This window comes from Seriola dumerili, unplaced genomic scaffold (genome assembly GCF_002260705.1).
Source record: "Seriola dumerili isolate Sdu_G_001 unplaced genomic scaffold, Sdu_1.0 BDQW01000449.1, whole genome shotgun sequence".
Taxonomy (NCBI): Eukaryota; Metazoa; Chordata; class Actinopteri; order Carangiformes; family Carangidae; genus Seriola; species Seriola dumerili.
Window position 1 is genome coordinate 7,098,552 of NW_019174704.1, and position 21,012 is coordinate 7,119,563.

General features: G+C 38.9%; 2 protein-coding genes across 3 annotated transcripts; one reads left to right on the forward strand and one right to left on the reverse strand.

Moving 5' to 3' along the window:
• Positions 1-885: 885 nt before the first annotated feature.
• Positions 886-20,587, reverse strand: rb1 (RB transcriptional corepressor 1). Of its 2 annotated transcripts, XM_022762382.1 has the most exons (27): positions 20,347-20,587; positions 19,852-19,972; positions 18,840-18,943; positions 18,382-18,516; positions 18,249-18,287; positions 18,048-18,097; positions 17,708-17,818; positions 17,207-17,352; positions 17,020-17,097; positions 15,794-15,903; positions 15,619-15,696; positions 15,339-15,426; positions 15,127-15,243; positions 14,963-15,019; positions 14,565-14,596; positions 14,310-14,386; positions 13,928-14,148; positions 5,159-5,274; positions 4,630-4,784; positions 4,109-4,254; positions 3,889-3,993; positions 3,646-3,759; positions 3,386-3,534; positions 3,174-3,204; positions 2,912-3,054; positions 2,623-2,669; positions 886-2,486 (listed from the first exon to the last, which is right to left on the reverse strand). In XM_022762382.1, exons 1-27 carry the CDS (start codon positions 20,454-20,456, stop codon positions 2,422-2,424), a joined length of 2,745 nt encoding a protein of 914 aa, XP_022618103.1. In that variant the 5' UTR covers positions 20,457-20,587; the 3' UTR covers positions 886-2,421. The 2 variants fall into 2 exon arrangements, with proteins under 2 accessions (XP_022618103.1, XP_022618104.1); XM_022762383.1 differs by lacking the exons at positions 18,840-18,943; positions 19,852-19,972; positions 20,347-20,587 and having other exon boundaries at positions 17,708-17,774; positions 18,382-18,434.
• LOC111234350 (lysophosphatidic acid receptor 6-like) lies at positions 7,089-10,346 on the forward strand. The gene has a single exon (XM_022762384.1). The coding sequence runs from the start codon at positions 7,487-7,489 to the stop codon at positions 8,591-8,593; it is 1,107 nt and encodes a 368-aa protein (XP_022618105.1). The 5' UTR covers positions 7,089-7,486; the 3' UTR covers positions 8,594-10,346.
• Positions 20,588-21,012: the final 425 nt, after the last annotated feature.

The window sequence follows — 21,012 nt, forward strand, 5'->3', positions numbered from 1 at the left end:
ATTGGCTCCTTATCAGTGTAGAATGAGTCACATGTCATTTCAGCTGTACTGTCTAACTGCACTGATTGGTTTGGGACAAATCCCTATTGACACCACACAGTTTATATTTACTTCACCACAGAAAGAGTCATCATCACTTGTAAGTTGTGAATTACAAACGTATATCTTTCAGTGTTGAATGCATGCCTACCAGACCCCTGATGATACCACACCAACTAAATTAATGGCCAAATACATTTTACTAATTTACTGTACTCAAGAATGAATCCATGAATCAATGAACCCATTCAATCATCAGTCATCTTACTGAGCTGCCATCTTGTTTAGTAGTGAACCCTGACTGGCTGCTGCTTCTTGTGAACATAATGTTGCACAGCAGAGGGAGGGAAAGGACCGCTGTGGACCTAAAGATCAGGTCTTGGTTGTGACTACAATTCTTTTGGCGCCATGGGAGGTAATAAAATATGACACTTTAAAATCAATTCCAAAGTCTATTTTCTGCAAAAGTCCTGTTCCTTTATTGGTTTGTAATCACTGCTGAAATACTTGATGATGAAAAATATAATTGATCTGGTTTTAAAAACAATGAGGAGCTGGTCTAAACTGTCATTTATTTGGGTTCAGTTTCCTGGTAATGGATGATTCTAAAGGTCAAAGTATTGGTGTCTTAAGTTAGGGTTCCTGAGATGGATGTTACATAAATTTTAGCTGTGGTGTGGTTTTGTGAAATGGGGTCCTGGACAATAAAACTTGACAAGAAGAAGTGACAGATGTGGCAGAGTTCATCCTATTTTCTCCAGTTTCTTTTTCATAGCTGACACTCAAATGGTATTTTCTCAAAGGTTAGCCAACACAAGAGGAAAAAAAACCCATCAAAACAGAGGATGTAGAACAAAGCTTTAAAATGTGTCCTTTGAGAAACTGTAAAGCAATTTACAAGACTTTCTGACAGACAATAAACAGAGGAAACTAACAACACTGTCAGTGTATCAATAGAAAAACACAAACCAAAAAGAAAAAAGAAGAAAAGATATTTCACCCCAAACAGGCTTCAGCTACTGTTGGCTGCAGTTAATCAACACTGGAGTCATGGCAACTGATTAGCAAAAAAGAAAATACCTGCATGTAATGAGTTCTACAGAAGCGTAATGCATTCATTCATTCATTCATTCAAAAAAATCCGCTCTTTGTCTGAATTAATGAGATTATTATCACGAATTCTGAGATATGATCTTGTTAACTCAGAAAAACGGAGTGGATTTTCTTTCTTAAGTGAATACATCGCTTCTGTATACCTCTATGCAAAGAAGTACAAAAACCAAATTATATTTTTAGAAGAAATATTTACTGTGTAAAGGAACTACTTCAATAAAGTACAATATAAACACATTTTAATTTAAAAACTCTGGTAACTGACATTTCTAGCAATATTGTACTGTGGTATACAGAGTCCACATTGCTATATGTAGAATATATTCATCGTTGTAATGTTTTTCCCCTCCTTCTCAAAATCCTCCTTCTCCTACTCCAAAAATTAGAATGAACCTACTGATGTGTAGAAAACTGAGTGCAAACATAAAAAAAATATTCCTTTAATTGAAACACATTAGGTTTGCATTGGATGTATGATGTAGTTTTACAAAGCAAAAGAAAAGCAAGTTACTATAAAACTATATGTTACAAAGAGAGACATTACCTGTAACCACATCCTCTGAAACTATTCTATAATAATGAATTTTGGTTGAGTGCAAATTATGTATGATTTCCCTTTAAGTGATATTTGATTGTTTTAAAGTTCTCACTTTATGATACAAACTATACTTTCCCAAGTTGGAGTAAAATATCACATTAAAAGTAAAACTGCAGCAGGGAAAGACGTACTGATACTGACACTTACTCCTTTTTTGTGGAGATTAATCATGATTTAACACTTGAAATGTTGCATCATGATTGAAACATTTGAAATATAAAAATTTGAAATTTGTCAAAAAGAAAAAGGTCAGACTCAACCAATTATTTAACAACTAGAAAACCAGCAATGTGTCCTTTATAACGCTCTTGACAACTGAGAACACTCAGTTCTCACTCAGTGAAAACAATGATTTCTAATATCATCCACAAATTAATACCACTCTTACAAGCAAACACACTTCATCTCCAACAGGTCAAATTCAAATGAAATTCAATGACGTCAATCATTATTCAGTTAAAACAGTTCAGTTAAAGCATCAACAACAACAACAAAAAAAAGAGAGGAGAATGTCCCCTATATTCACATATCACTCCTCAAACACAAAGTTAAATACTAAAACTAAAATTCATTACTAAATATACAGGAACTCATGTTTCACTTTAAGTGTGAACTAAAGGTAGTGTTCACGTTGTGACAAACAGTGCAGGTCAGTTCAGTAGGTTTTAGAGTTACTCCTTCCTTGCTTCTGCGTCCTCCTTCATCTTCTGCTCCTGCATACGACTCCGAGTGGAGCCTAGAAGAAGAAGATGGTCAACAGAGGAACATACAACCATAAGCTGTACAACTGACAAAAAAAACACATGAAGATGAGGAACTGAAAATATCAAAAGAAAAAAATGGAACTGAATATTTAAGAAGTTTTCACTTACTCATCTCTGCAAGCTTCTGTATCAGTGTAGAATCTCCACCAGATTTGCTGTAAATTGAAATATATAAAGTGCTTAATTGAAAAAAAAAAAAAAAAGGTAGAATAAATTTTTATTACTTTATTCACCAAACTAATTCAGATAACCTGTAATAAGATGAATGTAATTTCTATGTATAATGTAATATTTCTTTATACTTTTACGTTGCCAGTACTTAAACTGTTTTAATGTGTTGAATGACTTTGATGTAAAATTTGTAAATCTGGCGAATATAACACCATTTGTGACCAACCTGCCATCGGCTTCATCCTGTCCGTCCACATCGAACCGTAACCTCTTCAGAGGCTTTGGAGCAGAGCCGAGATCCAGAGTCCTCTTAAAGGACCGATCGCTGCTGTTGACCATCTGGTTGATCTTTTGGAAGCGACTGGACAGCTGCAGATGAAAACAAAACGGAAACAACGGGGCCAGCGAGGAAAAGATCATTACCACTGCAGCTGTTAAATTCAGATTTTCCTTCAATATTCTACAGAGCAAACAAAACAGACACATACCCCAAAAGATTCACCGATCGATACCAACATTCTGCAAAAGGTAAAAAAACAAACATGAGAAAAATCATGTGCAAAGAATTTTTTTTTCAAAATAAATTTTAAGGATCATGCTAATTCACAAGTGTAGTTGAATGGCCTTTTCTCTTTTTTACCAAAAATCCTTCAAGTTGACTTAAGAGAACATCAAACTGCCGTGAATGTAAAGAACTGACCTGGAGCGAGGAGTCATGATACCCGGGGACATGCGTGGGCTTTTCAGAGGGGAGATGTACACATTATTGCTGCCAGGCACACGCAGAGGTGAATTTGGAAACTTGTAGGGGCTGCGTGGTATTTGTGGGATTGGAGAGAGGGTAGGCGGCTAGAAAGAAAAAAAAGAGCAACAATGAGAGGGTATAGTGAGTATATACATTCATCTGATTGTACATGTATTAAAATCAAACTATAGCCCCTGACAGGGAAGGTGTCTCACCCGGGTAGAAGCATACTGCAGGATGTTGGTTTTCAGCTTCTGCATGAACACTTGATTGTAAAAGACAATTATGGAGTCATAGTGGCCTTCAGTGATTAACACATGCTTAAAAGTCTGCAACACACAGAGTGACATGAAGAGACGCAAAGTTAAAAAATATTTTATATCATAATTCAACATGATGTTTGAAAGCAAAAAAACAGCCTGAAGGATAACAAAGTTATTAATGAAAGGTCAGGTCACCTCCTGGTTGGTGTTGGCCATGTTCTTGTATGCCGTGACGATGGTCTTGAAGCGTAGATCAACACTCTTCACTTTACATATGGCATACATGGCTGACATCATCAACTATGCCAAGAGAACAAGAGAGTAAGAGACTGAGTCAAAGTGAGTAAAAAAGACAAAGAGCAAGAGAAATGATACAAAGAAGAGAAAAAGAGGAAGCAGCATCTTGTCAGGTTACCTGGTCGAGGTGACGGTCTCTCATCAGCTCATACTCGTACTGCAGTGTGTGCTGGAATAGTGTCCATATGATGGGCTCCAGTTCAGGGTGGGAGGACAACAGGTAGGAGCAGAGTATCTTTAGTCTTGTATAAGCCAAGCGGTACACTACAGAGAGAGGAAATCACAGACACAGTTGGACACAAACAGCAACAGCAGTACACTGTAACATAAATGGAGAAAAAAACCTGAGGGATAACTGAACAAAACAAACAGAAAGAAAACATTAGTTGTAATTTTCTAATACTTTCTTCAGTCTTATGATTTCCAGTTTATTATAGAGAAATCCATCACTGACAAAAAAGTGGAGATGACTGAATCTTTTAGAAATTGATGGAGGCAGTGTCTAGATTTTGTTTGTCTTCATTATATAGAATTTACCCGAGAGAGCCAGAGACACTTAATGTGTTGTGGGAAATATAACTTAAAAAGGAATCTGCACTCATCAAAAATAAGTGAGGGAGAGCTTGAACCTCTTCTTACACTTTTTATAGAAGAGGCTGAGAGAGTTGGACTTTGGGGGTCGTGGAGTCTGACCAGCGGGCTGGGTCAGAACCTGAGAGGAAGCTTGAGAGCTGGCAGTGGCTGGGGACTCAGGAGGTAAGGCACGATGGCCCGGGCGCATGGGGGACAGATATCTGTAAGATCAATGGAAAAACCAGTGGGCCCAGTCAGTTACACCATCAATACTAAAGAAAATATTCAATTAAAATTTTCATTAAATGTAAACCACAATTCACAGATAATTAGAGGGTTCAGAATAAGGTAGTAGAGGCTAAAAGCTACAAAAAGAAAGACTCATGGTGAGTATAAGTCATGGAATTTAACAGATATGTTGTTTTTTTTTTTTAAATACCATGATACTTATCTATGACTTAAAGGTGAAAAACTGTTGTACTTATGACTTACAGTGGTTTTACAACAGCTAAAAGGGTTTGCGGTCTAGGGAGGTCTTGTGGCTGCTGCATACCAGCAGCTGAAAAACAGAGTGATTGTGGGGCTACGGACTCACAGGTCTGCTGCGGTGTGGTTGTGCTGCAGTGGTTGGCTGAAACTGGCTGGGGTCTCCACCTGCTCTGCTGCTCCGCCCTCATGCTCCTGTTTCAGCAGCTCAAACAGCGGGGAGGCCTGTGGAGACACAAACATGATAATGATTTATACGTTACCACATGTGCATCTAAATCATGTTAAAAAATTACTGCATATCGTTTATCACAAAACAGAATTCAAGAAGTAAAATTTGGACAAAAGAGAAAAACCTACTGAAAGCCAACATGAGGGGAGTTTTTCCACCTCCGTCAAGAAATGGAACTAATTAAGCACACATCAACTTTTACTGATGCAAATTACAACTTCACCTACAGTACGCCTGAGAAATTAATACCTCAAAGCTTTGCAAATAAACACCAAAGCAGAATTCGAATGAGCTTTGGCTACTCTAAATCACATTTTACATTTTATATGACCTGAAAAAAAAGATACTATCACACTGTTATCTTAATCACAACACTACCCTTGGTGCTTATGTTTTCTATATTTCAATTATTTTCTCAATTAACAAAATTGTTGTTTTGTCTTTAAAATGTCAGGATATGATGAAAAATGCCCATCACAGTTTCCATGACAACATCTTTTAATGTTTGACCAACAGTCAAAAACCCCAAAAAGTCCAATTTACAGTGATAGAAAACAAAGACAAACAGCAAATCCTCACAATGGGCGAGCTGAAACAAGTGGAAGTACAGCATTTTCACTTGAAAAGTGACCCAAACTATTATCAACTAATTGGTCAACATACACACAATTGATACAATTCATTGTTTCAGCTGTAGCAGTCTCCGTGACATGAGGAAACCACAGAAAGAGAATCAGGGATGTTAACCTACTGACATGGAATTAAGATAATATCAAATATGAATTATCATTGATATTGATGAATTATCAAGAGTAGTAATGGACTGATAATATATCTGTTCCTCATTTTTATCTTGATCTGAGGACACTCCCTATAGTGCCCTGTCTGATTTTAGTGATAGATGGAAATCCCTACAAAATGAACCCAAACAATTGTTCTATTTAAAAAAATGTTTTCAATTTCATCTTAGAAATTTAAATAAAGACTGAAGGACATGTAGGTAAGTGGTGCATGTGAATATTGACATATCATACATTGAGAAGAAATCAGAGATTAAATCATACGGAGAAGTGGGTGTGGTTATAACTCAGCAACTTACACTATGACTTCAGGTACAGACCTGCTATTAGTACATTCTTCATGTCATACTTGCCACGCCCGGCTGACGCCACTGTCACATTGCAAAAGAACACTTGGTATCTGATTGCTTAAACAGCATTTAGTGACGTATAACGGATACAGCACTGCAACATTTTTTTAGGTTGAAATCATTGCACTCATAAGAGTCTTGTGTTCTTTGTCTAATGTAGACTCGTGATTACAGTCTCTACTTTTACCTGACTATTTGTTTGAAAATTGAAAGTGAAATACCAAAAGTCATAGTCATAAAGTCATAAAGTGTTAGTGGGCTGACAGTAAAATCGCCTGGTGATTGTGCAAAATTGTGATATTTTCAGTGGCTGATTTAAAAGAAGAAAGAAGAATCGCCTAATTTAAGTTTGCAATTAAAAAGGAAATTGTGTGAATCATGAACCACAACAATTTCTGATAGATTCACGGTAATCAAATTTCAGGTGAATGCATAAACAAAGCAGTGATGGGAGGACTTTGTCCCCAGTGGAGGCTCCTCCCTCTTTGTTTCAACAGCCCACTGTGTTTTTTGTGTTAGAGCCTCTGACTTGCAGCCTGCTATGAGGTTGCTGATATATGGTAAGGCAGGAACAGAGTAACAATCAGCATGTCCCCCGCCCCAGGGCTACTACAGGAACAGACAGGAGAGGAAGAGAAGAACCACTCGACTGTTCACAGAGTTGAGGAGAGACACATGATTGTTCTCTCAAAGGGGATAAACATTTCAACTGTGGAAGACAACTGAAAAGACTGGAAACTCCAATTAAATGAGGAATATTGGACGTGCAGGACAGCTTTCAAAAGGAAAACTGATGTAAAGAACTGTGGATACCAATACAGGTATTTTGTGGAGTTGCTCTATGCTTTCCTTCTAAGTATTTCATAACATAAAACCATACAAACTGAGCATTCTTCAGTAATTCAGGACTGTTTTTCTATACAAATGAATTTTTTCCTGCCTGTTGCACATGGATGGATTAACAAGGTGAACTTGGATTTTTATGGACACACAAACACACGGCTGACAAGAAAGTTTTCACTCGGTAAATATAAATTTACCAGCCTGGTCTAAAGATGTATAACAACACCCTACAAACTCTCAACACCACTACACTGGGTGTCACTCAAAATTACATGAACTGCAATAAGAGTGATGACTTCAAGTACCCTCTGTACAGCTCGGTTTTCAGCCTGGTGTTTGTGGTTGGACTTTTCTTCAACATGGTGGCTGTGTACATTTTTGGCTGTACACTGAAACTGCGAAATGAGACCACGACATACATGATGAACCTTGTTGTCTCCGACTCTCTCTTTGTTCTCAGCTTGCCTTTTCGGATTGTTTACTTCATTAAACGTGAATGGCTATTTGGAAGTGTGCTCTGCAAGATCTCTGTGGCGCTTTTCTACACCAACATGTATGGCAGCATCCTCTTCCTCACCTGCATCAGCGTCGACCGTTTCCTGGCCATTGTGTACCCGTTTCGGTCCCAGAATATTCGTACTAGGAGGAATGCCAAACTGGCCTGCTGTACAGTGTGGGTGATGGTTCTTTCAGGAAGTATACCCACGGGGTTTCTCTTGGACACCACTTCACCCAGAAATGCCAACTCCTCCTCAAACTTCTGCTTTGAAAACTACTCCAAAAAACAGTGGAAGTCTGAGCTGTCCAAGGTGGTGGTGTTTATTGAGACTGTGGGCTTCATTATCCCGTTATTGGTCAATGTGTTCTGCTCGGTCACGGTTCTACGGACACTGAGGAAACCACAAACCATTAGCCGTGGAGGGAACCTCAACAAGGTAAAAATCTTGAGGATGATCCTTGTGCATCTGCTCATCTTCTGCTTCTGTTTTATTCCCTACAATGTCAATCTCATCTTCTACGCCCTGGTCCGCTCCAATGTCCTGAAGGGATGCTACGCAGAATATGTGGTCAGAACCATCTACCCCATTGCTCTGTGCATAGCAGTAACCAACTGTTGCTTTGATCCAGTCATTTACTACTTCACGTCAGAGACCATTCAGAGCTCCATCAAACGCAAGTCCACAGTATGGCACAATGGTGCCAAGCTACTCGACAGACTAAATATGGACAGCACACAAAGTAGTCCAAATACAAAAACAAAAAGCCAGACCCTGAGGTCTCTGAGATCCAATATGTTTGTCAATGAGTCAACAGTCTAATAACAACTCTATTGTGACTCTATTATGTGGCATGATAATTCAGTGTGTATTGCTGGTGAAACTCCATTTGGATCTGGCGGCAGCAGCGTGGTCTAGAGGATCATAACAACACATAAGCACAATGGTTGCTAAGGAGTTACTCTCTCAGTGTCTACTAGACACAACAGACAGTTTACACCGGGACTTATGACACTGATCTCTAGTCAGTCAATAAACGAGTGTAGCAACTTTGAAAATAATAAAGTGTGTTGCAGTATAAATACCCTTTATCAAAGTGACAATTCACAATGCGCAAGCTGGAAAACTCTATTAAAGAATGAGTTATGAGTTCTTAATGTGCATTAGTGGAAATGACAGGTGTGTGTGCCCAGTCGTGTGGATGGTGCTGCAAGTTTTAGCTTTTGCACATGACATTTAATTATAGTGTTATTCCTCAGCACAGATTCTCGTATAAGAAAGTTCGTATTTAGCAACTGTGAACCAGTATTACAGTTTTTTTTAATGTACTGTGCAGTGCAGTTTCTAAGTATTTGTGGCCTCACTAAGGCTTTTAAGCACTTTATAGAGCAGCATGTTCTATAACTGTATTCACCCCTTATACTGAAAACAAATACATTTTTTTTGAGTTTTAATTTCACTACTGGTTTGACAGAGTGGCGTGTTGTGAAATGTTTGACATTATCAGGGTATCAATTGTCTCTGTGGGTGCCACCAAATCATTTGTCTAGACTGATGAGTCATACAGTTAGTAGCAACACAGGTACAGGTGCTGTGGTTGGCCAATGTCATGAATGCACAATGACTCAATAAATTTCAAATACACATTAAAGGTTTGGTCAATGATTGACAGCTGAATGAGGCAACACTGCATTTCCACTGCCAATGGCCTTGTCTACATTACTGGTCACTTCTGTAGAAAATAGCGAGGGTCAAAACATAAAGACATGAAAACATGTCAAAAATTCAGAATCTGGTCTGCTGAATTTCTGCATTGAAAACAAAACTGGAGTATGTTGAAATTAAATTCAAGGCGAGTTACAACATGAGGAATTTTCAATCAATTCTTTTTCACTGATATGATTTTGCTAGTTTACGAAGAAGTAAATGTGAAAACACAGCGCACAGTGCAAATGGAATATGGTGCAGCTTGAATGCATGTGAAATATTTGTCCCTTCTTGTAAAAGCTGTGTGCTGCAAGACCGAGCACTGCTGCATTCCTGTTGAGAGGCGTTGCCTGAGGGTCTGCACTGACTAGGGTAGCCTCATCATCACCATGCACGGATGAAAGATTGTGAAACTGAAGCAGGCGAGCAACAACATGCCTCCTAAGGGAGAAGAACATTTACAAAGTAGAAGACAGGCTACAAAGATCCAGTGAATCCAGATTCGGTGAATATTGCAGAATGTAAACTTAAACTGGCATCTGAGATAAATAGAATAGGCAATTTCTGAAGACTTATTTTTCCATGTTTGGACTCCTGACATTACTACGTGAACACTACCACACCTTCACCCAGCACAACTGAAATGTTTGTACTGGATAAATAGTTTTGCGTGGAAAAAGTCCGTCTAACTCAAGGTTGACACGATAATCACATAGACTTGTGATCCTCTGATAATAGTATATCATAAACAAAAGTAATTATAATGATTAATAATGATTGATACATTTTACTGTGTGTGAAGAGTTTTTGTGGAATTGAATAGTAAAAACACATGATCCCATTTCTGTTTGTATTGATAATTGTAACATGAAGGTAAGGTTTATTTTTTGTGCACAGGAGAATAAATCTTAACCAGTTATTTTGCAGTTGTGTCTGTCATTTGTTTTATATATTTCGAATTCAGATTTATGTAAAAAGGGTGTGTAGCTAAGTCATCATCAGTGCCATAGTAGCCTAATATTCTACAAATTAAGATTATTTAAACAGAGACTTTATTAGTTCAACGCTGCTTCATTTACATCCCAATTTAACTGGTGAAGCTTGTATAGTTTGCACCTATTACCCACATCAGATTTTTCAATACACAAACACTCACATTTTGAGTCACAAGAGTTCTGACTAATTAAGACATATATGGCATCAAACTATTTGTCTCTGGTTCTCTTTGGCTCTACTAACCATGGACACAGATCTTCACTGAGTTCTTCTTCAATTGTCTGAAAGGTGATTGTTTTTAGTAGTTAATGATTAACTCCTTTTTTACACGCAGCCATAAACATGACTGTAATGAAACTATGCGTGCTTAATTGTACAGCTTATCACAAAACTCAGTTCTATGAGAAAACTAGTTAATATCAGTCAATTCTCAATCCAAACTAGTGATAAAGCTCAAAGCTCTCTAACCAATTTGACCTAAAGAGCTAAAAAAACAGAATAAACCACGTGTGTGAGAGAGGAGAGAGGGGGAGATAAAGTGAGATAAAGTGAGAGAGAGATCCTGGCCTGCGTGTGGGTGTAGGCGTGAACTGCTCCAATCAGAAGCATCGTAGCAAGTTATCCTGCTGCTGTTATCCTTATCACACTGTCACTGCACTGATGAGACCCTGATACTGGTGAGTGATAAAGTTTTATTTGTTTCATCTGAATTCTCCTCAGTGAGGTTTATATGCAAAATATATAATGGATTAAGATGTGTATTTTTTTTTTTATAAAATGAAGACAAAAAGTTAACTGAATCAGCTTATTAGGGCTGAGTAGAAACTTTAAATGAAGGAGGTCCACAAAGCTTAAGATAAGAATCTATTTTTTCTATGTGATATTCTATCATTTCTATGGTTTTTACAGTGAGCCACAAAACAGCTACATGATTTGCAATTCTTGGTCTCATTAAGCTTACTTTGTAAGGGTGATAACAGTTACGGCAAAATAATCCAGTTTAAAATTTTAAAAACTATTAATGTCTTATCAAATAATGTTATGAGAATGAAAAAATGTCAATTGCAATGCTGCATGAAAGCTGACTGATAGATATAATTAATGAATTGATCTGTATAAAAAATCATGTAACAATTACATTTTTGAAATCAGCATTCAGATATAATGAATCATGGTATAATTAGTGTTAAGATAATAGTGGGAGCTCATTTGTGTCCTCGGTCAGTGGTATTGATTCAACTCAATGGTCATTTGATGACTGGAGTGTGTGGAGTTGTTCAATAGCCTAAATTTCTGGTAATTTGATAACAAAAAAGCAAAATTATATAAAATGACAGAGAGAAAAGATTTAACTAATGCATTAGTAAAGTGCACTTACAATCAAATCGTCCCAATCTTGACTGACAGATGCATAACTGGATATTTGCTTATAGACTAAAACCTACAGCCTAAAAAGTTACTTATCATTTTAAATTAACACCTCTGACGATCAACTTTATGAGCTTCACTAAATGTTTATTTACAGCAGGGAAGCAGTATTACATGAGCCATTTCTTTTTTCCCCACTCTGCCTGTAATGAAACCAAATGTTTGCTTGTTTTATAGGTGCAGTTAAAACTTTATTGACAGAATCCTTCCAACTGTCGTTGTGCATATCAAACATTAATTCAGGTGTGCCAGCTGCAGTAGTGTATTTACCTCAGCAAATTTACATTCCATAAAACAGGAGACATTTTGAGTTTATTAAGTCTTTACTTGCCACAGGTTTAACTGCTCCAGCAGAAGCTACTAAACCATCCTTCAGAATGAGAGTGACACAGTGATTTTAAGTGTTGGAGCAGCAAATCATTTTGGGACATGGAGCTGTGGAATATGACTCACGTACCAGCTAAGCCATTCTCACCTCTGTCTAACTGCACTGTGGACACCAGCTACCGCTTTACTTTTTATCAAGTGTCTTACAGTGTCATCTTCCTGCTGGGTTTGGCCACCAATGGCCTGGCTCTGCGCAGACTGTGTCGGTTTCCTTACACTGTTAACAGTACAGCCATCTACATGGTCAGCCTGTCAGCTGCTGACTTGTTTTTTGTGATCTCCCTTCCTCTGAGAATCTACTACTACAACCAAAAGGCTCAAGCTTTGTCCTCCAACACAGGAGAGCCGTCCAGTTGGACTCCTGGGGTGGCTTACTGCCACCTCACTTTCACACTCAAATACATCAGCCTGTATGGGGGCATCTTCTTCCTGGTGTGCATCGCTGTGGACCGTTATTTTGCTGTTGTGCACCCACTGGCATCAACGCTCCGCAGGCTGCGTGTTGCACAGCTGGTAAGTGGGGTGATCTGGTTCCTGGTGTTGGGGCTGAGTGTGGGTCTGCCTCTGCTGCGCTCTGCAGCCGCTCGCCAACACCAGCCCTGTCTGTTGGACCCATCCTTGCAACGCCATCGAACCATCATACTGGCAGCCCTGGGCTTAGTGCTGGGGTTATTTCTGTTGCCCACTGTGCTACTTCTCTACAGTTACTGCAGAGTGCTGAGTGTGCTTCGCCAGCCTAGACATCGCTCTCGCAGCCAGCACCGCAGCCGCCAGCACACTCTCACAGTCATTTACTGGGTGCTGGGCATCTTCCTGTTGTGCTTCCTCCCTTATCACATCAACCTGCTGGGATACACCCTCACACATGTGGGGCTGCTGCCCCATTGTGGCCTAGCCAAGGTGACCAAGGCTGTACACCCTGTGGTGCTGTCACTAGCCAGCTCCAATTGCTGCCTGAACCCACTCCTTTACTATTTCTCCAGCAGCCTGGTGCACAGGGAGGCACCTGGTGGTGGAGGCAGTGGCAGCCAGTGACACAAATCATCCCTACAACTACTGAAAACAACCCGTTTTTTAAGAGCACTATTATAATCACTACTGCTTTAGTGATTATACAATTAACCAGGACTTTTTCTATTCACATACAGTATTCAGTAACCTATACTGTGTGCACTGCTTTGTACGTGGTACTGCAGGTAACTCTGTATGTGTTAAATATGTAACCTGCATTTTAGGTTTAACTGGTTTTGTGTGTGGTCACTTTAGCAGACTGCAGAGTTGTGTCTCTGGAGTAGTTTGAGGTTCAGCATCATGTTAACAAGCACTTTGCCAGCTATGGTTGGCTTGGTTATTTGGTTCAGTACAACTATATGTTTGTGAGATAGGGACATGCAATGAGATTTTTCATATGCAGTGAATATGTGGAAGTTTACACAGAATGTTGATCTTATACGTAATTTATGTTATTCCTAAAGTGTTATAATTTTTTTCAAATGTGCAGTTTGAGAATTGACTGATTGTGTAAGGTGGCTATATTAGCAGTATCTATGTTTTAATGTTGTGTTATTTGTGAATCTTATCAAAATACTGTGACATTATTAAATGTATACTGCAGTTGTAATAAGAGATAAAACTGACCGTCCTCCATGCAATCCTCTCCATGATGAGGTTCTCACACGTCTCCAAATGTTTGACGATATCTTTGCTCAGTGTAGGGTCAGCCTTGATAAAGCTCTCGATGACTTTGTAGAAGTCAAAGGCGGAGAGTTTGAACACATCCAGTATCCAGGGGAAACACACATCTGTCTCAGCTTGGTCACCACCTCCATGGTTGTATCCTCCAGTCTTAAAACTGCTCTCTAATCATAAGGAGCAAGCAATATAATTATAACGTGTCACACATGTAGAAGAAGTTTAAACATTGATCGGTATTATTGAACCGTAAGATACAACACAGTTATTTAAGAGGTGGTATGCAATGGCATCTGTCGTTAATTTGTAAGCAAATTACGTGACACACCTCCATATGTTGCCATGACTACCTCCAAAGCGCAGGCCAGGAGTGATGTGTGGAATGTGGAGTCATTGAGGAGTTTACTGAAATGGAAATCATATGACTCAGCTCAAGTCAAATAATGCTTCACTACACATCAAAACAACAAAAAGCTTCAATGCATTTCCAAAGTTCAGCTAAAGGTTAAGTGAATAGACACTGACACTGACTGGCTTCATAATTCTCTAGTGATTTGATAAAAATAAAAAAATAAAAACATACCTGAAATTTTGCACAGACAGTCGCTTCTCTTCCTACAAAGTGAAAAAGTATTATCATTGGGAGGAAAAACAATATGAATGCAAGTTATTTTAGACACTGAAGTATGTTGAGTCAAAAAGTGTGGGAACTTCTGCTGTACAGTCTACACTTCCAGTGAGTTGCTTCCTGTTGACAGACTTAATTTGCTCTCCACTATGTTGCTATGAAAACAGAAGTCATAAGGGCATAGACAGGTAGATTGAGGTTTTCTGCGATACTTTTTAGGGCAAACCTGAAAATTGCTAAATTTGAATTCACCTGAGCCTCCGAATAAATAGATAAATAATAAAAATACAAAATTGTTGAATAAAACAGTTGAAAAAATAAATTAATGACATAAATTCAAACAAGTCACTCACCGATTTCAGCATTTCCTCCATGACTTTGTAATACAGTCTGACTCCGAGGGTAAATCTCTGAAAGACAACACAAACATGTACTGTAAGTTGGACATTTCAGTCATTTCAGCATGACTTGTCTTGCCACTTTTTGTCATTTTTTTTTTTTGACTGTTAGTTCATACCTGCTTGCCAAGTATGACACAGCGCGGACCGACTGCCTGACCAAATCTTTGGCTGAACGCCTGTTCAAGTGTCTCCAAACGCTTCAGCACGTCCTGCGTCGGGTCCACAGTGCAATTCTGACCAGGCAATAAGAAAACAGGAAATATCTCAAATTAAGGTGGCAAGATGCAGATTCATCGGACATTTAGTGGCAACACTTCTAGGGACCCACTTTGAAATATGTATCCAGGTTAGTTGATGGCTGGTCCCCACTGGAGATGAGATCACCCCTCAACTGCTGAATGGAGGTCATGGCAGCTCTGATGAGACAAAAACCAAAATCAGACGATCATGACGGACAAACTCAAAACATTTTGTACAATGAAATATGTCCAATAAATTCCACACAGGATCATTAATCCCTGACTAATCTCTAAAGGTGGTTTTCCATTTGGTCCACTGGGTGAACAATAAACACAATGAAGAACAGGAGAGTGACTACAACTGCTTACCTGATTGGAGTCTGTGGAGGGATGAGTACAGCATCTTCATCTTGCAGGTTCTTCTTTGGCGTTCTCTCCCCCTGTAATCTGAATGCAGGAGGAGATTATTCAACACTTTTCTCTACATTATATTAGCTGATCTACAAGAAAATTAAAACACTGAATAGTGAAGATAACTAATTACATTTCGACTTTAGGCACAAGAACAGTCTCATCTCCATCCAAAAACAGCCGTCCATCAATGTCTCTACTTTTGAGGTAGTGTTCTTCATATTGTTGGTCGAGGTCATTCACCTAGGGTGACAATTAAATGTTGAGGTTACTTGCACTTAAATGGTTCCCCACATACAAAGATAAACACCATCACTGTGTCCCAGTTGTGCTCAACAGTTTGAATTTTCTCAGTCAAATACTTTGTTTTCAATTGACCCTAATGCAAATGTGTTAAATGCTAACATGTACAAAAGTATCAAAAATTTAAGTGGTTCCATATAACTTGTTAAATTATTGTTGCATTGTAGTCTTTTAGATTACCAGCACAAAGAGAATATGTAATTACACCCTTGACCTACTGTGTAAGAATTATTTCACTGTTGTAGGGAGGTTAACTGCTAATTATCTTGAGCTCTAACAATGCATCAAATTTCATTAGTTAAATGCATATTTTAGATGAAAAATTGTGTTCTGTTAACTACCTCTGCAATCAAAGATATCAGAAAATGATAAGGAATCAGACACTAAAGAACTAACAGGGGTTTCTAAACACATGTACAAGACTTGTCTAGAGATTGTACAATTACAACCATGCCAGAATCTATCTGTATCTGATCAGATCTCATACAACATCTCTGAAGTAAGGCAAGTACTCAACTTGTCTGCACAGTCACAGACACATCTGTGAAATAAAATAATCTGGGCCAAAATCACACTTCATTCTTCAAATTTCATGTTTTTTTCCCAATTTACCCAAGCCCCTCATAGGCCCGATCAACATGGTCAGACTTACACATTATTTACTGTATATAAAACACCTGTGTAAATAATATGCACCACTCGTTCGTTACTGGGGTAACGTAACAGCAAAAAAAATATGTCCAGTACCCCTTTTCAGAAGAGTTTCAGTGTCAGCAAACAGTAGCATCCTGTCTGTTGTTGTCATACCTGCCTTTGCAATATACCACCTACACACTATGAAGGATCCCCTGCTTGAGTACACATTTTCCTGACACCATGTATGTGAGAACAAACATGTAAGAGCAGCAAAGAGAACAACCAACAGCTGTCAGACACTCAAACATTCAACAATGGCAACAGCAAGCAGGAAAAGGTAACTAATGGAAACACTAAGTGCAGAGGAGACAAGGTGAAATCAAACAGTGGGGCAGGTGTTGTGACAATCACAACCCTTACCTGAGGAAAATCTGGGGATCTTGAAAGATCCAGTGAGTCCAGGAAAGCAGAGAAACTGGTCTGGTATACATTCTTCACCTGCAAATACAATTGGTATAAAAGACAAATGAGGTCAAAAACACATGGATGGCATAGAAATGTGTTTAGATGATGACTGTAAGAACTATAACAAGAGAAGTGCTCAGACCTCTTCTGCATTGCATTCATTCTCTTTGCACAAGGTTTCGAGAAGCTGCACATCCATCTCTGGCTCTGGAGGTCGGGATTTGGCTTTGCTCTGGTTTCGACGAGATGTTCGTGTTGGGGGGCTCTGGACTTTACTGATGGATGATTCTGAGAGAAAAACATTTAAGAAGTTAGAAAATCTGTGGGAGGCATGAACTATAGATCTTTTCATGACACAGAATCTCTGATGTTGTGATTACGTTTTACATTTTTCATGGCTGGGAAGATCTACTATTATACAACATAAACACAATACTGTGCATATGCTTTTTAAGCAAATAACGTGAAATCACATTAGGTCTAAATGTGCAGTCATGCCTACATCAAAATGTTTCTCTAGTCGTTTTTAAATAAATTCTTCAACTTAATACTTTTCAGACTTTCAAATTTAGTTGTTCAGTAAGAGGCCATAGAAGTTTATCAAATAAAGACGGATGTCTCAGTAAATGACCCTGAAGCTTACTGTAAAGAGGCTGCAGAAGGTCTGGAGGGCAGCGCTTGATGAATAACTCCAGCGTACAAAGCAGCAGCTGGAATGATATGACCAGGTCATCATCCATCTGTAAGACCCTTCCTGCAGACAGCAAAGATGTAACACATGAGAAGCACCATCACAATACAGATGCTGCAGGCTACAGAGAACAGAACTTTCCAATTCATTTGAGCTCTACAGCTGAGAACAGAGAAGGAAGGAAGGATGGAAAGAAGAAGATGGAGCAACATGAAAACTATTCCATCACGTGTGTTAACAGCTTGATCCTACTTGTTTTTGTTGTTGGTAATGTGTTAAAGGCTAAACCTACCTTTGGCCAAAAGAAACATTGTCCAGCAGCTCCGCATGGTCTCTCTCTCCCTTGAAAATGAGACATTGAACTATTAACCTGGCAACTGGCATCACATTTTTATAACAAACACACAATTATCAAGCACAAGGCAATAAAGATACTAAAAAATGAGTATGATAAATGCATTTCACTCATGTGACAGATAAGTCTCCAACTTACTTGCCATCAGCAACCAAAGCAAAGATCTTCTTGCAAGTCCTGAAGCAAAACAAATATTAAGTTCAGTTACAATTTTGCCACAATTAGTTCTCTATGAATCAAGCACCTGTACTGTACTAATGTGCTCACTCACTTCTCAAACCTCTGGTACAGAGCCAGTGTCACATCATACTTCTTCTCCAGTCGTGTCAGTGCTGAATTCACCTTGGTGCTAATTGTATCCAAGTTCACATCCAACTTCCTCACCAGAGACATAAACTGCTTTACACTACAAAAGTAAGGATGAATGTACGTGAGCGGAAACTTCATTTGAATGAAAACTCAACAAGCAAACTGAAAGAATAAAACTTTAAAACCAGCCCATAAATGCAGGCTGAATTTAAAATGATACTAATAAAATTTTTAAGACTGGTAAAGTAATTGTCAAAATGACAAACGTCTGAAATGCTCCTCAATAGGAATATTCTTCACATTACATCACAGTAATGTGAAGAATATTAAGAGGTAGATTTTTACTTGAAGCACCTAAAAACAGCAATTCAGCAGCAAATGCTATATATTCAAGCACTGTGAAAGCTGCTGATTACTTACTTTAGACTGACTGCTTTCAGAACCTGAGTTAAAGTGAAACAGGCAACATCCATGTCTGTCACAGTCACAAAGAGACAAGCACCCCACAGCCTTTTCTGATTGTCCTGAAATAAAATGTAAAAAGAGAAATGTTTAAAAAAGTGTGGTATTTTTCTAATCACTGACATCAATGAATATGAAGACCTGGTGGAGAATGTTGAGTAGGACTGAAACCTAAATATAATAGATCTGTTACAACAAAGCAATACAATACAAATACATATTTTATCAAAGAAATGTTAGTCCACCTTTGTTATAAACTGTTAAAACTGATTTACAAGCTTGACCTTTCATCAACACTTCAGAAAAACCACCTCAACATGACAAGAGCATCACACATAGACACTGTGCCACACTGCCGGATTAGATTGATATGTAGGGTACAACTAAAGGTGACACTTATGTCCAACTTTACACCTAATCTCACAGATAATACCCACATAAGACCTGTGACAGTGTGATATGAGACACATGCCTGCTCATTACGTGCAGTGCATCCTCGTCTGCTATCCTTTAACCAGCAGTGAAAAGGTTACTATTGGGTTGATATTTGAGTAGCTTCTACATGTACTTGCACTTCTTGAATGCCATCCAAAATCAGTGACTATGTTTTCCAGAGTCAATTTCTAATACTGTACTGTTAGACTGACAAAAACTACAAAGCTGTCTACAGTTTTTGTGTTATGCTACAATTACTGCAGGAGGATAATCCTTGTAGGGCAAATTGGAGAAAGCTGTTTGAAAAGCTTTGGAGGGGGTTTGGTTGTTAAGCCATGTTCATTTGAATTGTTAGGGTCTGGATGCCTTAGTGGCCATTTAATTCTGACCAAACTGTATAAACAGTAAGTGAGCTGTCTCCAAATGGGATTCTTGTGTTCTATTATAGGGAGGCTTTGAAACAGACTAATACAATTTCCAGGCAGGATCACAACATTGCAGATCTACTGTCACATTACTGTATATAAATACATACAGCGACTTCATCCATGGACTCTTGAATGGTTTTCCACAGGGTCCAGGCACGGTCACACACCAGGTCTGTGACGTGAAGGGTCTTGCACAGGGTCACAAACTCGGCATCCTTGTCTCTGTGTCTAGTGGATGAAGACCATAAACCAACGTTATGGAGTTTCGGGACATCAAAACAAGCCTCCCGGCACAGGTGTATTTATGTGTTATAACAGCGCCACATCACATGCTATATATGATACTGAATATTAACACCCTGTGGTGAGTTGTGCAGGATTGAGAGACGTTAAAACTCATAGGTTTTACCTCTAAATACAGGCCTGGCTTCGTTTAAAGTAGCTAGCTAGTCAGCTTCACGGTTAGTCACAGCTAACAAGAGTGAAATACCAGCACAAACTAACGTTAGCTAAACATTTAGGCTACGGTGTAAATACATTTTACAGAGGAGCTAAGTAATTCGCTGCTGAGACCTGGATGAGGCACAAAAAACGTCTCTTACTTTTTAAGAGATAACTCTGGACTCTCCTTCTTGTCTGGAGAGGCACTTTCAGCACTGGGCTTCAGCCCCTTGCTCTGTGTCGTCCCAGAGTTGCGCTTTTTAGGTGGCATCTTGGTTTACGGTTAGCTAACAGACAAATATAAAACTTAGAAATAGAAATGTGATTTGAAGTCGACAAATAATGTTTACTAAGTTTAAATCCCACTGCACGAGTTCCGTAGCAACAATACAACAAAACCTCACTGACTTCCTGAAAGCGTGTGTGTTCGATTTGTAACACGGAAGTGCGCTGCGGGTTCCGGTGTCGCCGGTGTCTCAGCAGCTGTTAGCCGCCCTCCACGCTAAGTGCTCAAAATCCCGTGTATATTAACGTCTTCGCTGAGTTTAGTGGTCGTTTATCTCTATTTAAACCCAGTGCTGCCGACAGTATCATTAAATGAGCAGTTTATAGCTGTGTGTGTGTCCCAGGCTCTCTGTGATGATAAACAGAGAGCAGTGTGCGTTCCCAGGGATCACGTGACCAAACGAAATCGAACTAACCCAAACCCACGAGATGAAAACGCGGGAAAATATATACGTAACATCCGCTCATTTGCATGTATCCCGCCATCCAGACGAGTCACAAAGGATTTCAGGGTTTCTCTGCTGCACAGGACAGTTGGCAGA